The sequence below is a fragment of the Myodes glareolus genome, chromosome 17 (assembly GCF_982192425.1).
Source record: "Myodes glareolus chromosome 17, mMyoGla1.1, whole genome shotgun sequence".
Lineage (NCBI taxonomy): Eukaryota > Metazoa > Chordata > Mammalia > Rodentia > Cricetidae > Myodes > Myodes glareolus.
Window position 1 is genome coordinate 53,578,045 of NC_142042.1, and position 19,278 is coordinate 53,597,322.

Sequence of the window (19,278 nt, forward strand, 5' to 3'; positions counted from 1 at the left end):
GAAGCTCTACCACCACTGCCCCCTACCCAGGCACACTTAGAGGATGCTCTACCACCACTGCCCCCCACCCGGGCACACTTGGAGGAAGTTCTACCACCACTGCCCCCATGCCCCTTTCCTTTACCTTCACGTCAACCAGTACTGAAGAGTGACTCACCTTTCCCATTTCAAACTCCATACACGCCATGACAATGACCTGAAAGCGGGCAACATAAACTTAATGATCTACAGGGTTAGAGATCACCTTCCCGCATGAGTCCCAGAGTCAGAAAGTAGTAAGCATTGTTTTTCTGTTGGCTTTGCTTTTTAACCCCCAAAGCCCTGGTGACTTATGAGATGTTCTTACTCTTCCTTACTTCTGCCCCCACTTCCCTCTTCTCTGCTCATCACAACAAATTCTTGTCACGGGGAGAGCCTGTCAAGGTATCGACTTTCGTTTCCTCGAACGAGAATACATTGTAATAGTGATATAAGATACCTGCACTCTGAAATCTCGTCAAGCTATAGAAAGGCACGGCTTTTAGCAGCTGGGAAGCCTCAGTCACATCCTGCCCCCTGCCCCCTCCCAAGTACCAGAACCAACTCTTTACTCACCAAGACACGGTATTCCCAAATCATTCTCCAAAAGTCCAGGACAGTTGTAGGTAAAGGACCCTGGGTGGCAATATAAGCCCTGGGTCCATAGACACCCTGAAGGGGAACAAAAATCACATGAGGTGACTGCAGACAGCATCCTCTCCCTAGTCCTCTCTCCACCCCCTGTTTTAGGTGCCCCAAAAAACATGGAGTGTTTTTATTTCCTCTTCATCTACCTTAATAAAGTTGGCATTGATATAGCTGGAATCCTCACTGGAAGTTACCAGAGACAGTTCTACCAGGCTGTGATCATCTAGGAAACAAAAGAACGGGATGGGGTAACTGAGAAGTCCTACAAGAATGGTGGTTGTTAAAAGCGTTTGATAAGTGGACAAGAAATAGGAAGGCTGAATGTTCTTTTGTAGTCATAGATAGTATAACTAATTTGTGAGTGCCATATTCCAAGATGAAGAACAAGTACTTGGTTAAAAAGTGGAGAGGTGGTTAAGATTGGAAGTGTAAGTTTATAAGAAGAAACGGAACTTACAAGGCAAAATATCCTTGTATCTGTTTTTCTTGATATTCCTCGGCCGCTGAGCCACAGCTGTGGAATAGGCCCTGTGGGCCTTGTACTTGGTAGACTGCCTCTTCAGCTTCTGTAACACAATTCCAAGAATAATTTTCCAATGGAAGAGGTAAGGGGTCTGGGAAAACAGCTTATTTGTTAAAGTAAGTACTCCCTTGCAAGCAAGAGAACCTGAGTTTGATTCCCAGAGCCTAAAGTCAAGTGTGGGCTGGGAGTGGTGGCACATGCCTTGAATCCTCGTATTGGGGAGGCATAGGCAGACAGATCTTGGTGAGTTTAAGGCTGGAATGTTCTACATAGAGACTTCCATGCCAGCCAGGGTAACATAGAAAGACTGTGTCTCAAAAATGAAAATAAATAAAAAAATTTTAAAAAGCCAGGTCTAGCGGCTCAAATTTGTAATGCCAGTGCTGGAGAATTAGAAGCAGGTAGATTCCTGGAGTTCACTGGCCAGCCATCTTAGCCTAATTGGCAAGCCCAAGAGCCCAGTGAGAGACCTTGTCTCGCAAAACAAAGTAGATGACTCCTGAGGAAAGACAGCTGAGGTTGCTCTCTGGCCTTTATACATCTGCACAAACAACCAAACGCACATGTACACCACATACAGGAATAGCCCCATGTGCATGCGTGTGTGCGAGCATGTGTGTGCATGTGTGTGTGTGTGTGCACACATGCGCGCGCGCACACACACACACACACACACAGAGGGAGATAAGAAGCCACCTCTAGAGATCGGTCCTCCTCCACTTTTCAGACATTCTGCCTCAACCCTTTTAGCATCATCTGGGGCTAGCTTCTTTCAGGACAGGAAACCAGGATGGCATAGTCCAGTGACTTTGGAGAAGTGAGAAGATCACGCTGCAGCTGAGTCACAGGCTCTTAAGACTTTGATCTGAAACTGCTAAATATTCAAGAAACCAAATAACTTCTGAAAGTGAGCTATGTGTGTGCTCCACCCAAGGAACAGATACCAAGAGTATGAGTTACTTTTTTTTTAGAGGGTCTATTTGATGTCAACAGGAAAATTATTAATTCCATTCATCTTTTTTAAACTTGCAGATCACTTTTTCGAGGTAGAAATGGAACTTAAGCTAATCACACTGTTTATAACTGTCGAAATTTCAGAGATATTAATTCTGAATCATATTATATGATTCAAACTTTAAGCCTATTCTTCCAGCAAGTAATAATCTACACAAAATCATATTCTTTATGCAGACTATGATATGAGATAGGTAGAGGCTATCTTAATGTACTTGGACAAGAGTCCTTAGAATGGTAAGTAATTCCTTAAACCTATTCCCACTGTTTTTTAGTCTAACACTATAAAACCAAATGTGAGGTCAGAAATGATAAGATATGATAATGTCTCTTTGACTTCTTGTCTAGAATTTATGTAGTCCAAAATTTCATTGCTTTTATAATTAAAAAAAGAAAAATATATGTTCTAGGTCTGGACTTTGTGAGAATTAACCATTTTGCAAAAGAAGACAGGGAGAAGTACCTCAATAATGAATGAAAATGCTTAGTGAATTAAAATAATCTTCATTATTTCCACAGTGGGAATTAGTCACTAGTTCTACTCTCTAGCTTCTGTTTGGAAATGTCTTCCTTCCTTGGCCCTCACCAGGTACATTTTCTTGTTTCTAATCTTTCTTTGACTCATTGTGCGGCTAGTTTTATGTCGACTTGGCACAAGCTAGAGCCATCAAAAAGAGGGAACATCCACTGGAAAAAATGCGTCCACAAAATCCAGTTGTATGGCATTTTATTAATTAGTGATTGATGGGTGAGGGTCCAGATCATTGTAGATGGTGCCATCCCTGGGCTGCTGGTCCTGGGTTTCATAAGAAAGCAGACTGAGCAAGTCAGCAAGTAGCATCCATCCATGGCCTCTCCATCAGTCCCCGCCTCCAGGTTTCTGTCCTGAGTGAGTTCCTGTCCTGACTTCCTTCAGTGATGGACTACCATGTGGAAGTGTAAGCCAAATAAACCTTTTCCTCCCCAACTTGTTTTTGGTTATGGTGTTTCAGCATAGCCATAGTAAATCTAACTAGGAAACAACATTCTCACTTGCCCTTATTTCTTACTGGTTCTCTGTTCTCTGCTTTCTAACAAAGAAATACCCAACATGAAAACTAAATCTTTGACTCTCGGCTCTTCTCTTTACATGTTCCCTCTCCCCCTTCCAAGCTAACCACATACTCCTATAGAGGGCATATAAGTATTTGCTGATTTATTTGCCAACATTTGTCATATTTTCAGCATCAGTTAGATATGTCTCAAATTTCTATACTAAGATTTCAGTTTCAAATTACCAACCAGGTCCTAGATATTTTCATTTCAATATCTTATTGCATCCTCCGACTCAGTACATTTGAAACTAAACTAAACTTGTGAATGCCGATGGAACTATCTTTATTCCAAGCAATACCACTCTGGGAAACTAAGAAGGACTTTAGGGTCCTCCCGTCCCACAATTCCCACCTCAGATACAGTTAGCAAGTTCGGCTGGTTCTTCCCATGCGAGGTCTTGCTTCAGCTTTCCTTCCTGCTGGTTTGGACATGATGTCTCCCCCGCTGTAAGGTTCATGTGCTAAAAGTCTCGCTTGCCAGCTGATGGGCTCTGAGGAAATGATTGGATTCTAGGAGTTCTGACCTAATCAGTGGAATAATCCCTTGATGAATTCAGAATATGACTGTATTACTGGAAGGGAGGACATAACTGAAGGAAATAAGCCACAGGGGCATGCTCTGGAAAGATCTGTCTGTTCCTATCCTCTTTCTGTTGGTCTATGTCTCTTTGTCTCTGGGGACCCATGAGGTAAGCAGCTTTGCTCCACTACACCCCCACTGTTACCATGTTCCACCTCACCACAGGCCTACAGCAACGGGGCCAAGCAGCTGTGGACTGGAGCAGAGAGTCAACCCAAATGTTTCCTCCCTTAACTGCATGATGCATCATCACAGTGATATAAAACCTATTAGCCACACCTTAGTCTAGACTCTTTCCCTTCAAGTTCCAACTCCTAGAATTTCTCCTTATTGTCACACTATTTCTTTTCTTCTTTCAAATGTATTGGGTATAATTATGTCAATTAATTCAATTTATGCTTTGTTAATCTTTCCAATGCTGTTTAAAGTAACTTCAATAAATCCTTTTTACCACTTAGGAAATAAGTTCCAAACTACTTAGCTAAGGGTCCCTCCAGTTAAAACTCAGGCTCACTGTATTTCCCAGAGTTTTCCAATTAAATCTCTAAAGATGACATCTAGACTCTTTCAAGATCTCACAAACTGGTGTCATCATGTGAAATACGACTTCCTTGAAACGAGGGTGTTCCTTTTGTTGTTCATAAGTGTTATGAATCCTCGACACTGCTTTTACATTTTACAACCATGGCTATGGTCTATTTTGACCCGCAGAGTGAACAAATAAGGAATAAGAAACATATCTCGAGTGAGAGCAACAAAAACCAAAATATCAAGAGGGCTGTTATTACTGTTACTTATATTTCATACAATACTTACACATCAGTAATGAAGATGTACAATTTGTGCAGGAGTTTACTTGAGAAGACTTCTTAAGTGATTTTAAAATGAAGGAGAAAAGGGGAACTCAAAGATATAACAGACATATCCCAACACTCAGGAGAAGGCAGAAGCAAGAGATCTCTGAAAATTCAAGGCCAGCCTGCTCTACAAAGCAAGTTTCAGGTGAGCCAGGGCTGCATAAGAGCCACTGCCTAAAGCAACAAAGCCAATGGCACAGAGAGGCGAGAGCTAGAAAAGAGGTATGCTAATATAAAATTTTGATCCAACAAATTATCCAAATCTATCATGAGGCGTAGGCAGAATTTTTTGGTCACGACCACCTGCTCCCAAATACACACACCGAGGTTTAATATTAATTATAAATGCTTAGCCAATAGTTCAAGCTTATTACTAGCTAACTCTTATACTTAAATTAACCCATATTTCTTATCTATGCTTTGTCACATAGCTCATGATTCGTTACCTCATTTTCTATACATCTTACTTTCTCAGTGGCTGGCTAATGTCTCCCTGATCCCGCCTCCTTCATTCCAGCATCCTCAATTTATTTGTCTCACCTAACTTTATTCTGCCTTGCTCTAGGCCAATCAGCTTCTTTATCAACCAACAATGGTAATATATAGTCACAGTGTACAGAAGGATTATTCCATAGTAATGAGGCTTCAGAATTGACTCACAGAGTCAGATGTAGTAATTTATACCTTTAATTGAAGCACTCAGGAGGCAGAATAGGTGGGTCTCTGTGAGTTTGAGGCCAGCTTGGTCTACATACTGAGTTCTAGACCAGTCATGGCTATATTGTGATCCTATTTTTTTAAAAAAAAAAAATTTAAATATGGCTCAGGGTTATTTGGTGGTTAAGTCTTCAAGGAGAAGGGGGAAAGTGGAGAGCTAAAATTTCAAAACACTACTATTAAATATATAAAATTTAATTAAAGTGACATTTTCCAAATAAAGTAACATAATAAATTATTCTAACAACTTGGTGTATCAGAATATACACTCTTTCTAGCCAAGAATTTGAAATAGAGCATCCAGACTGGGCTTGTTTCTTTCAGCTCCACATGCACAAGTGTGCATTGCTTCCATGACTATTCTTTTATTTCTGGGTTTGATAAGACACAGGAAAGCTACTGGGTCCAGACCAGGAACACAGGCAGTTCTTGGAGTCTGGTTTTGCACCATCGTGTGAATTCCTAAGGATTTCAGAACCGGAGAGGGCAGGAGATGCTAACCAGCATATTTTTAAACTAAGATGAATATGCTAATGAACTAGCTTGGGAATTTAATTAAGAACATGACACAGACACCTGAAACATCGAGACACCATCAAAACTTCTGGTGGGCTGGCGCAATTGATTGGCAGGCAAATCCGCCTATGGGCAAGCCTGGTACCTGAGCCTCATGTCTGGGATCTCCATGATGGAGAAGGGATTCCTGCAGGCTGTGCTCTCGCCTCCACACACGCCCCTCCCCCGAGTACACTCAGTTTTACAGCTCTCACAGGTTCTTCCACTGAGGAGCCACTCCCTCCTCATCTCTCTCTGCTCTTACGTTCCTTCAGAAAGATCGGTTTTTATGTTGCCGGAGGTGTGCTAAAAAGAGTCCCCAAACAAGTCTTTCTAGAAGTTTCCAGAGTCAGTACATCCTCTTTGTTGTACTAATTTTATTTGGTTTTGTTTTTTAAAGGACACTCTTTGGGCAAGATGCCACAGACAAAGGTCATGCATGTGCGTACCGATGCCTCTTTAATCTTCACTGTGCCGTTTACAATAGCTCTTTCTCCTGCGCTCCTGGAGTCATCTGACTGATGACAGACGGTGACGCTCACTAAGCGTGACACAGGAAATACCTACAGAACTGTTAACTTAGGAAGTGTGAAAGACTTTAATTTTTTCCTGTGACGTCTACCTGTGGTCAGACCACTCTCGAATCCTCCCTTCAAATCTTCTCTTGCCAACCCTGAAGCTCCCATGCTCAAACACAACAGGGCCCCAAACCTGATAAACTGCAACAGAAACAAGGGGAAAGGTCCAGGGTAAAAAGCAGGACCACCAGGTGTGGGTTAGGTTTGGGAAGAAAGAACAGGTCAGAGGGTCAAAGTAGGGGCTCCTAGTCCCTTGAGGAGGCATCCTCAAGAGAACTTGATGCAAGAGCCTGTCAGAGGATAAGATGAGAAAGCCATCAGCCTACGGATCCTGAAATAGGGCGGGAAATGTAGAAACTAGACTCTGTGTTTGTAAGCTAACGGTGAGTTCCTTTTTTCTGTAGACCGAGTCTGTCTCAAGAAATGAGAACAGAATGGAGCTCCAGCTCACAGAGTCAAGAAGACTCGGTCTTACGCATGTTTTTCTCAAGTGCTGGTAAATAAATTAAGTCACTGCCAAAATAAAACAAAGAAAAACAGAAATCATAAGACTGTAGTATCTTTGGCTTGAAACCTGATGCTACAGGACGGAACAGAACCTCTGACCTCCTTCCACCCACAGCCCCTTTTCACCTGAGAGATTTTAATGTGATTCTAGACATACAGACATTAAAAAATTAGACATCTAATCAAAAACTGACAATCAATTATCAGTTTATTTTTTAAATTCACTGATACATACATTGTGACCCTTTAGTACAGATCGTCATGTTGTGGTGACCCCAACCAAAACAATTATTTTCATTGCCACTTCATAACTATAATTTTGCTACTGTTATGAATTGTAGTATAAATATCTGTGTTTTTTGATGATCTGTGACCCCTGCGAAAGGGTTGTTTGTTGCCTAAAGGTAGTAATAAAGCACATAATGTATTTTGTAAAGAAAAAACTGAATTTTGAACAAATTCTTGGGCTTTCAGCAGCTGTCTTGTCCCTAGGAGGCTTTTCTGAACTGCCCCTTTCACCACAGAGCCCCCCAAGTGTCCCCGTGCACACTTAGGCTCCTGCAATTTTTCTTTCCTAGCGAGGACATCATGAAAAGGATACACGGGCACGCTTTCTTACGTCTCTCTCAATGCTGCCTGAAATCACCTTGTTAATCACTTCTTTCAGGTCATTTGTCTGTACCTCCCAGGTCATGATTTCCATCATCTCCTTTCGGGTCAGACAGACCTGATAGCACGGAGTGTGGAGTCTTGAGTATCCGGTTGTTGCAAATTTTAGTAAAACCAAGACGGAAGTGGTGAAGCTAATGACCATCAGTTGTCTAGCTATTGGCACGAACCTCAGTCATGGTCTACCATTTTTTGGCCATTCGTCATATTCCTTCCCAGGTAAGATGCACGCTATGGAAGGTTTTTTCCTTGAACAGCCTTAGCCTGACGTTGTCAAGGCAGCTTTATCGTTCTGCGGGTCAGCAAGGCTCACTTCCAACACAGGGCTCTTGAGGCCCGCAGAGATGGATGTGGGTCCTTGTGATCAGTGTTTCTCCAGGTCCCACCGCTGAACACAGTTGCTGCCGTCACATCGTGCCAATCATTGCCAGAAAACACATCACTCTCTTCTCTGCTCCCCTTTTAAGGCCTTGTGGAAGGCACTTACTTGTTCTTGCCAGCCCCACGGTGCTGCTCAGCAAAAGGAATCTTGACATTTATTAAAGAAAAAAGCAAGCCTTTCATACTAATGGGATGTATGTACTGCTTTATTTTTACAATAAAAAAATAAATTTGGGGGCCAGTAAGATGGCTTGATGGGTAAAGGCACGTACTGCCAACTTAGCAACGTAGGGGGGACCTACAGGCTAAAAGCAGAAAACCTTCTCCTGAAAGTTTACCTCTGATCTCCACATACTCACAACATTTGCTATGCATAGACACACACACACACACACACACACACACACACACACACATGTAAAGATTTAGATCTTCACTGAGTATTTGATACCACAGAACAAAGCAACTTCAACGTTTTCGGAGTTGAGAAATATTTTGATTTTATAATTAGCAGATCCAAGAAGGCCACTTCACATAAACAGGTAGTATGAAAATGGTGAAAGTATATTCAGGGTTATATCAGAAAATTTTGGAAATTCTATCCTAATCGCAAGTCAAAATTTAATTAATGAATATTTTAATGACGCTTAATCAGCAACTCAGACCTAAATTTTTAAAACAAATGTTCTAACATGAAATAATCCAAAGATAAACTTATCTGACACGTAGGCAGAAGAACAATGGTAGAAAACACTAAGTTGTTGTTTTCCATAATTAAGCCATCATGTTTTTAAGGAGCCAGAAAACCTTGTGTGTACAATTGTGCACACAAATGAAATGTACATATAGATGAAATGCAGTTCATTGGAAAGAGTCAAATGGGAGCAGAGGCGTTTCCGGCAGTGTTTGTTGGTATCGCTTGGCTCGCTGGCAGGCTCGGGGAAAACTGAGCCTGTAGATTGCTTCGAGCTAAGACTGCAGGGAAAGCGGCACCGTACAACACTGGTTGTACTTGAATCTGAATCAAATGTGGGCTGTTTGGAGTTCAAAAATCTGTTCTTGCCAATTTTTTTATGACTCAGTTCAGCTACATGACCCAAATTTAAGAAGCTCACATACAGAAGGCATAGCAGACGTTGTGTTTTTAGAGCGAGAAAGAGAAAATGGCCCTTGTCTACCAAGGGGAGAATGGAACCAGGGTCTGTCTGCCTCTAGAGCTCTGCAAGGTTGCTTCTCGATGCCTTGTGAATGCAGATGGTTTACCAAGATTGCAACAAGACTGAGCAAGCATGGCTGCCAAGGAGTGGAGTCAGAGCGTAGACCTCTGCAGCCAGCAGACAGGGCTATTAGCAATAGGAGTGGATGAAGATGCTGGCCCTGAGTAGACACGGTCACTGGGAACAAGACAGGCGAGGGTGTTCCATTGCACTGGCTAAGGGAGCAACTGAGTAGGCAGCAGTCAAACTGGAAGTAACAAACCAAGAAGTTTAAATTAGGTATGAACGAAGATATGAGAAAATGGCAAGAGGTATGCCAAAACTATCCTGGGAACAGCTGAAGACACGAGACTAGATAGTCCTGAGCAAATGGCTGGAGATGGAGTTAGGAGAGATAAATATGTTTATTCTGCTGCTGGAGGAAAAAAGCCCTGCAAATTGATAAATGCAACAATTTACTTCAATAAAGGCTTATTGGTAAGCTCATGTGACAGGCTCATTCTCACGAGCTGTTTCAATTCAACAAATGCTTGTGTATACTACATTATTTATAGTAATGATGCTAAGCAAGTGGTCGTGAGCACAGGACCCCATACACAGCAAGTGCTCAAGCATTTGTTGAATAATGTATACTATTTATACATTATTTATGCATTTTAAATAATTTTAAAAGCTTGGAATGTGCTGAGAATGACTAGGCTCGGATGTAGCTGAGCACCTGAGTGGTAGAACCTTTGCTTAGAAAGGGCAAGGTCCTGGATTTGTCAGTCTGTGTGTGAAATAAAGACAGACTCACAGCCAGATCAGGATGTGCAAGTCTGTGATTTTGCTACTTTCCTGGGGCGGGGGATCTGAGGCAGGAGGATTGCAGTGTCTGCCTGGGCAACTTAGTGATACCCTGTCTCAAAATTTTTAAAAAAATAAAGAAAGAAGGGAGGAAAGAAGGAAGAAAAGAAGGGCAAGCTAGGGTAAAAGAAATAAAACTGCATTTTGAGACCAGCAAAGCTACAAACTTCTCTGTGGTGATTCAAACCTGGGAGCGCCAGCTGTGTTGGTTAGTTTTCATGAACTCAGCACAAGCTAAAGTCATTTGGGAAGAGGAAGCCCTGACTGAGAAAACACCTCTATCGAACTGGCCTGTAGGCAAGTCTGAAGGACATTTTTATTATTATTATTAATGTCTGACGTGGGAAGGCCCAGTGCAGTGAGGGCAGTGCCACCCTGGGCAGGTGGTCTTGGGCTGTGCAGCAAAGCAGGCTGAGGACAGCATAAGGGCAAGAGAGGAAGCGACATTCCTCCCTGGCCTCTGCTTCAGTTCCCGCTTTGAGTTCCTGACCTGCCTTCCCTGAAAGTTGGATTGTGACTTGGAAGTTTAATCTTGATAAACCCTTTCCTCTCCAGCCTGTTTTGGTCAGTGTTTTATCATGGAAACGAGAAAGCAAGCTAGAACACCCAGTGACTGCTCGGCGACTTTCGGCACTCTCTCTGTGACACGCAGAATTGTGTCTACGGAACCTTGACAGAACTCACAACAGTGACTACAAAAAACCGAGATCCAATTACATGCACAAAACTGACAAGCTTTTCCATAAGACGCAAGACATTTGACAGAATTTCATCTACATACAGTTCAAAAACGTTTAAAAACTATTGTTTAGTGGAATACGCAAAGCAATGCAGAAAGCCCAAAATGTATTCAGATAGTTCTGGCTTCTATCTTTTGGGGGGTTGGGGTATGATTATTTGGAAGAACACCCAGGGGCTTTCTGTGCAGTGGGCATTTGTGTGTGTGTGTGTCTGTGTCTGTGTGTCTGTCTATTCAGACAGGGTCTCTCATAGATCAGGCTAAAAATAAGCTTGAACTCCTACCTCCTCTACCCCCCAAACACAGGGAATACATGTTTATACCACCAAGCCTATTTCTTGGTGCGGTCCTAGGTATTAAACTTAGGGCTTCCCGCCTGCTAAAGAGCCACTGGATCACCTGAGCCATGTCTCTAGCCCCAGCAATCCCTTTTCTGTTCTGAGGAATACATATGCCTTCTTTATTACTAATTATGAAGTCGATGCCATGTGGAAAGCATTTATTGTCTAGATGTTACCCTTTAGAGTTCTCAAAAACTTAAATCATTAAGGCCAGTGGATCACTGGACACAGGAGTTTAGAGCAAAGGGCACAGGTTGTGATATTAGACAGTACGTTTGAAATTTTAGGTCGATGACTGTGAGTCATGTGATTGTCTGTTTTGTGAGTGTGTGGTGCTGGGGAGTTGAACTCGGGGCCTTGAGTGTGCTAGACAGGCACTCTGTTGCTAAGTTGACAGCTGAACTGTGTATCTTTAAACATTTCTAAATCACATTTATTTAGTTGTTTATTCAGTAAGGGGTAGGGTATGCGTGCCATGGCATGTGCATAGAGGTCAAAGGACAACTTGCAGGAGTCAGTTCTGTCTTTCTACCATGTGTGTTCCAGGGATCCAACATAGGTCGTCAGGATGGTCAGCAGGCGCCTTTACCTTCTGAGCCATTGTGCCAGCTCAGAACTATGTGTCTTTTGGGAAACTGTTTTACTGTCTATGCCTTAGTATTTACTATATGTTAAATATTGTACAAATCATGGAGGGAACCAATACTACCAGAATGAAGTATGAACATTGCCTTTGTGAGGTTTCAGTCTGATAAGGAAGCAGTAACCACACAAAGTTAAAAATTGGAATGTGGTTAGTGCTATAAAAGGTATAGAACATATTAACATGAACTTATCACAGATGATTTGATCTATTTAGGTAGATCAAGAAGGGCCCTTGAGACTGGAGAGATAGCTCAGCAATTGAAAGCACTGGCTGATCTTCCAGAGGACCTGGGTTTGAATCCCAGCACCCACCGTGGCAGCTTACAACTGTCTGTCATTCCAGTCCCGGGAGTTACATTCTATTGGAGTGTAATAGAGCCCAACACTGGTTCCCATGGGTACCAGGATGCACCTGGTGCACAGACATACATGTAGGGAAAATATCTATTGAAATGTATTTAAAATAATTTTTAAAAAGAGGAAGTTTTCTCATGGCTGAGAACATAGCTCAGTGGTAGAACACTTACCTAATATGTGCCAGACTCTGGGTTCAGTTTTCACCATCATGAGAAGAGGAGGAGAAAGAGGAGAAGAGAGAGAATACAAAAGAAGCTTGTCTAGGACATGATCATATGAAAATCTAAGCAAGCCTTGGATCTAGCCAGGTTAAGAGGACCACAGGCATGGCGAAGGCAAGAGGAAGCACTCAGCATGCACTGAAAGGATACTGCATTTGGTTCGTCCTGGCACTAGGAAAGGACATGAGCAGCAGGACACCTTCACCTGCTGTCACAGCAGGTCTGCCACATCAGCTATGAACATTGTACTCTTATTCGTAAGCTTACCTGACCAAAGCAGAAGCTAGGATCAAGGGTCAGCGAGATAGCGCATAAGTAAGGTTCTCCGGCGCCAAGCCTGATGACTGAGTTCAGTCCCCAGGACCCACACGGTGGAAGAAGAGAACTCTTTCTCCCAAGTTGTTCTCTGATTTTCACACTCTTGCCGTGGTACACGGCACACACACAATGTTATTTTTTTAATGTAAAAAGAAAGAAGGATCTAGAAAGATGGCCCAGCAGTGAAGAGGGCTTTAATGTTTTTGCTGAGGGCCAAGATTCAGTTCTCGGCGCCCACACAGTCATCCACAACCCCAGTAACTCCAGTTCCAAGGAATCCAACCCTCTCTTCCGACCTCCATAGGCACTGGGCAGGCACCAAACTGCATATATATACATGCAGGCAAAACAACATTCACACACATAAAATGTAAGTCTTTCTTTAAAAGAGGAGGGTGTGCTTGGTGGCATACACCTTTAATCCCATCACATAGGAGGCAGAGACAGGCCAATCGCTGGGAGTTTGGGGCCAAGCCTGGGCTACGTAGTGCATTCCAGGCCAGCCAGGGCCACAAAGTAAAGCATCAACAACAACAATAATAATAAAACCTAACAAAATAGACGTCAGGACTGAAATCTGAGCCATGGAACTAGGTTTCTTTTCTTCGGTTTCTGTTTGGAGGGGGCCGTCTGATTGCTGCCACCAGGCTACTCAGCAGCGGCTTCGTGTCACAGAATTAGTTCTGCAATCTCAGAAACACCAAATCCCGAGGAACCATCAAGAGCTTAAAACGGACTGTGGACAGCAGTCAAGTGGAAAACCTCCCTGGGCCAAGCTGGTCCCCTTCCCAACACCTCCCCTCCCAAAGCGATTTTTCTGGTGTCTCAGTTGAGCCTTTAGGTGGGGTGGAGGGTAAAGCTCTTGTTTTTCCACTGGAGGTCATGAGTCAGTGAGCAGTGAGGTTCCACTTAATCACCACCCTGAAACAAGGCTCTTAAAAATCAGGAGCAAAAAGAGCAAGGAAATGATGAATATAAAGCCAGGACAGTGATTTGCCCTTGAGTGGGGTGGGGTGGGTGGAGAAGTCTGCCGGGGAAGGGGGGGCGTCTTTTGGAGTTTGACGGTACTGTAGTTCTTGAGCTGGGTGGTGGCTGCATTGGCAATGGCTCCTTTTCATTTTATGTAGTTTTCTAAATATATATTATAGTTCAAAATTACAAGCAGCTAAAAAATACAAGATGTAAAAAGTTCTTAAGCCGAGGAAAACATAATCAGGTTCATATCATTAAAAGGCTACTTGGGGCCAGGTATGGTGGCGCATGCCTTTAATCTCAGCACTCAGAGGCAAAGGTAGGTGGATCTTTGAGTTCATTGCTAGTCTGGTCTATAGTAGTGAGACCTTGTCTAAGAAAATTAGCTAAAAGCGGGACGAGGCTTTTAGAAGCAAAGGAAACAGTCGGGAGGTGGCTGCCATGACTTGATGAGAGATTATAGTGACCTCTACAATGGGTTGAAATATAGAGATACAATCTACTGTTTTGAAAACTACAACCAAAGGAAAACAGAGGCTGGCACTGCCACTCAGCTCATCTTTCCCCTCTGTATTCTGATAAATCGGTTCAAGAACAACAGTCAAAAGGCAACCAGCTATCTAAGCAGACATATGGGCAACTCTACCCTGTGGCAAGTCTACCCTGAGGACTTGTGGCAGAAAGAATACATTTTTATGACACCATGACCATATGAAAGTTGAGCTGGCATAATGGCACCAAGGTTGAGCTGCTATATGCTAGCCTACAGTGATATCTAATCATGAAACCCGTTCAGTGAAAACGTCATAGAGTGTTTTCTCATCTAATATCTGGTCCTAGAATGCTAGCTCTGGAAGGCAAGGATATTCTGTTCACTACTGTATCCTACGGTGAAAAAAAAAAGTTAGTATACAGTAGGTGCTCAACAAATATTACCGAATGATCTCTGTTTTTGAGACACAGTGCCTCTAAGTTGCATGGGCTAGCCTCAAACTCACAATCCAACTTATCTCAGCCTTCCAAGTAACTAGGACTCTAGGCACCTTCACAGTCCCTTGTTCACTTAATTATTGTAATGTCACAATAATTCAATGAGAGTAGATGAGAAATATATTATTTTCCTCATTTTGTAAGTTAGAAAATAAAGATTTTCTTCATTTTTTCTCAATTCAAAGTTGAAGGGCTAAGGTTTACAATAAACTACATAAAATGTGTGACCAACTGGAAGCATTTCGAAACTCATCAGGTTGGTGTAGTGGTGCATGCGCCTTTGACCCCAGCAATCAGAAGGCAGAGGCAGGAGGATCTCTGTGAGTTCAAGGCCAAGCCTGATCTACACAGAAAGTTCCAGGTCAGACAGAGATACTTAGTGATACAAACAAAAAGCAAGCAAAACAGAAAGTCAAAAACATGTCAGGTCTGTCAGGTCCCGCACTCCCCCAGCTTTCCTTGGGTTGGCAGCTCCAGCTCCCCTTGAGGGAGCTCACTGCCTTCTGGATGACCAGGTCCACCTGTTCCCAGGCTGCCTCGCACTCCATGTCCCTCACATGTCTCTATTTCCCACTCTAACCAGTTCACTTCTCCAAACAATAGAAGTTAAAGAAATCCAGTGAGCGCCAAAAACAGAAACCACTTGTTCTAATAACCAGCTTGTCCTTAACAAAGGGAACGGAGAAAAAGGTGGCATATGGTCGTTTTGGTGTTCTTCAGAAACCTGTCATCCAAATGGTATCCTAGAGAGGAGTCTAAAAATACCACACTACATGGAAAGTTCCTCTTAGTCTCTTTCTTTTGGGTATCGATTAAAATTAGTAACTTGAAGCATAAATCATAACTCAAATGCTTTCTCCAGATGCTCAAAAAGTATTAGTACTCATACATCTGTTTAGACCGTCTGTAGGATTGATAAACTCAAAAGAACTAGCAAACACAACATTAAAGCCAACATACCTGGAAAAGTGCTGAACACACAGCTATAACAAAAGTCAGAGAAGTTATGTTTTTAGGTTGTCTTCACCCACCCACCCCTTCTACTGCAAGCTCTGATCTTCACTTTGTCCCTACAGCAATTCAGCTTCGGCAGGTTAGACACAGCAGACCGTTAAACAGTGTATCTAACTCGTTTTCAAAAAAACACATCACAGAACTCACCAGAAATTCATTGGCAAATTCCTCACTGTTATTTTTCTTTTTCTGGGCCTCATTCAGTAACCGCTGCAGAATTTCTCTTTGGTCCATACCGCAGAGCAAGAGTCTGTGAGTGAATTAAGGGCGGGCATGTCAAATGTGTGTCACGGCCAAGGCACCACCAAGAAGCTGCTGCCACCGCCTGAGCACAGCACGCTGGAGGCTGTGGTTTACTGACTTCATCACAAGCCCGAGAGGAAATTAGTGCGAAACAAGCCTCTGTGGTCACACAACAAAGCCCTCATCTCCCTCCAGGGCCCTAGTGCCTTCCTTTCTCAACAAAGAAACTTGGCTACAGTTCAAATGTAACAAACAAGAGGCTAACCAGAACCTTAGACTGTGGTCTGCTTACCTCGGAGACTGTTCCACTCAGCCACCTTCAAGCAGCAGCCCCCTCTCTTGCTGCTTCCCAGAGAAAAGGCAGAAACCCAGCTCTAGAAGGTAAGGGTGAGTTCACCTTTTCCACGTTCCCCATGAGCAGAAAGGCCTCCCGTCACCCCTCTGCAGGAAAGGAGACAGACACTAGAGTTACCTATCTTCTGGACTGTTCTCCCCAAAGCCAGAGCAGGCAGTTTAGTTCCAAACCTGTCAAGCCTCCCATGCAAACATCATATTTTCTTTTAGAGGAAGCAAAGTCAACTGCCTCTGACAGGCAGTCTCCTGCAGGGCTGGGGAAACACTGGACCCCATTAGGGGAAGTGTTGGTCTCTGTACCTCTGCAAACCTGTAGTAGCTTTGGTCCTTATTTGGGTTCGGAACATAAACACGAGGAACACTGCTCTGTACAGCATAAGAAGCCCCAGAAGGCAGTAGGCACGATACCCCCAGAATGCACTGCTAGGAAATCGTCAAGGAACAAAAAGGAACTAAAACTAAAATTTACCTTGCTGAGAGTAATACAGATTCTAGGTCAGAAAGTCTCAGGAGACTAGAGCGTGGCAGTGCAATCTGGAGTCCTCGCCACTCAGGAGTGTCACCCAGCTAGCTGGAGGATCACTGAGTCTTGGAGTCTGAGACACCTGGGCAACAAAGCAAGACCTCTCTCTCTCTCTCTCAAAAACTGAAGATAGACAGAGAGAGAGAGAGAGAGAGAGAGAGAGAGAGAGAGAGAGAGAGAGAGAGAAGAGAAGAGAAGAGAAGAGAAGAGAAGAGAAGAGAAGAGAAGAGAAGAGAAGAGAAGAGAAGAGAAGAGAAGAGAAGAGAAGAAGAGGAGAGACTAAAGAACGGATCCCCATGAAGCCATTTTGACATTTTTATCCTTGGAAAAGATCCTGTTTCAGGAAGCCAGCTCATACTCACAGCCTCTGTGCCTTGGTAGGCATGCTGCTAAAGCTTCCTCATTCTCCGTTTGCATAAATTCTCTCTTCAATGGGTACGAATCCACCCAAGGTCTAACTCAGTGTGAAAACAGTCCCAGACAAACATATCATCTCTAAAGGAGGAAGCTCAGCAAAGAGTAGGTTACAAAATTAGTCTCAGGTATGGAAACTGGGAAAGGCGCAGGTTGGACTTCCTCAGTTGAAGACACCGGCAGTCCTTTCTGGTTCTGCATCAGAAAAATCATGATGCTTGCACACAAAGCGTGCTGCATTCTCTCAGTTGAGCCCTTGGTAGGCAACTTGAAGTTAATATTCCAGATAAAGGAGTTTCAGTTGTAGTTCACATAAATTAAAATGAACCATTTCTCTTGAGCAATATTTCCTGAGGATACTGCAATATCTCCCAGGTTATCCTCACCTAGCATTAAAAGGAGATTTCTTGCCACTATAAATAATGCAATATTTGACTATTTTAAAACATACAAAATTTGTGGAAATTTTATTTTTATTTATTTATTTATTATGTACGCAATATTCTTTCTGTGTGTATGCCTGCATACCAGACCTCATGACAGATGGTTGTGAGCCACCATGTGGTTGCTGGGAATTGAACTCAGGACCTTTGGAAGAACAGGCAATGCTCTTAACCACTAAGCCATCTCTCCAATCCCTGGAAATTTTATTTTTAAAAGAACACAAAATTCTTCAGGGCATAGAAGTATATACTTGTAGCACCAGTGCTCAGGAAGCTAAGACAGGAGAATCACTACGAGTCCCAGGCCTATCTGAACTACATACCAAACCCAGTCTCAGGAATAAAATAAAATGTTATTAAAATTCCAAGTTAACTATAAATTAAAATTACAGAAATATATGAAATTTAAGCCAGACATAAAAAGGCAAGTATTATTTTTTTCTCAAGTGGGAATTTAGGTTTAAATCTCTCTCTCCCTCTCTCTCTCTCTCTCTCTCTCTCTCTGTATATGTGTGTTTCTCTGTGTGTCTGTGTGTCTGTGTGTATCTGTGTGTCTCGCATGAAAAATAGAAAGAAGACCATGAAAAGGGAGGAAGAGATCTTTTTAAAATGTGTTTATTATCATATACTAGTCATACATATACGGATTGTATCATGCCATTTTCATATTGCACTTAATGGATTCTGATCACATTCTCTGCCCATCCACCCTGTTGTCCTCTCTTGTCCCCTCTCGCTCCTAACCCCTTTCCTCCCCCCAGCTTCTACTTTCATGGTTTTTATATTTTTAATCTCAGTGAGTATCCTTGGGCTATTCACAGGAGCCGTTGTAGCTTACCAGGGTCTGCATATGGAAGAAAATGTTTCTCTTCCCCATCAACTGTTAACTGCGGATAAATCTTCAGGCTGGGGCCACACGGGACAGAATGCTGGCATACTCAATCCTGTGCAAGTAATACAGCATCTATGAGTTCAAGAGTACAGCACCCAAGTCCCACTCAGAAACCAGCACTTCATACCCCCTCAACCCCCTTTGCACGGGGCTCCTATATTCTCTCTGCCACTTTGGGGCTGTTTCCGGACGGTTTGCAGTAGGGTGGTGAAGGGTGGTACAGATGTCCCATTTACTGCTCAGCACTCAACAGTTGTTTATGCTCAGTCCTTTGGTCAGTCGTCTCTGCAGTCACTGCCTGCCACTGCAGAAAGTCCTCTGACCAAAACTGAAAGCATCACTAGTCATGGGCGCAAAGTCTACGAGCATAGAAGGCAATTAGGTGGGTACATTGCGTCCCTTTAGCCAAACCACAGCAGTAGGTGCCTTACAAGGGCTGTGACCTCCCCAGCCAGAACTTGTTGTAACCGGAGTTGCAGTCCCACTCATAAGGTGAGGGCATCAAATCCAAAGAGAAAGCTGCTCGTTACCCGCTTCACAGACACGCTGTTATTGCTTCTGTGGCTCATATTGCCCGGGCAGTAGGCGTTGTTGCACACAGTGTCCAC

At 43.1% G+C, this 19,278-nt stretch overlaps 1 protein-coding gene across 6 annotated transcripts in view; it reads right to left on the minus strand.

The window, feature by feature from the left end:
- Window positions 1–17,429, minus strand: part of Ptpn22 (protein tyrosine phosphatase non-receptor type 22) — a 53,448-nt gene extending 36,019 nt beyond the window's left edge. The window contains exons 1-8 of one of the 6 annotated variants that reach the window (XM_048442264.3): window positions 17,284–17,429; window positions 16,868–17,003; window positions 16,337–16,485; window positions 15,949–16,051; window positions 1,124–1,232; window positions 813–889; window positions 595–690; window positions 158–196 (exon numbers count right to left, since the gene is read on the minus strand). In XM_048442264.3, coding sequence (XP_048298221.3) covers window positions 158–196; window positions 595–690; window positions 813–889; window positions 1,124–1,232; window positions 15,949–16,035 — 408 coding nt within the window. In that variant the 5' untranslated portion in view covers window positions 16,036–16,051; window positions 16,337–16,485; window positions 16,868–17,003; window positions 17,284–17,429. Of the gene's footprint in view, window positions 1–157; window positions 197–594; window positions 691–812; window positions 890–1,123; window positions 1,233–15,948; window positions 16,052–16,336; window positions 16,486–16,516; window positions 16,654–16,698; window positions 16,831–16,867; window positions 17,004–17,283 lie in introns of those variants that run through there. The other 5 variants (XM_048442267.3, XM_048442266.3, XR_007233646.3 and 2 more) reach the window with 5 other exon arrangements.
- Between the last annotated feature and the right edge of the window lie 1,849 nt (window positions 17,430–19,278).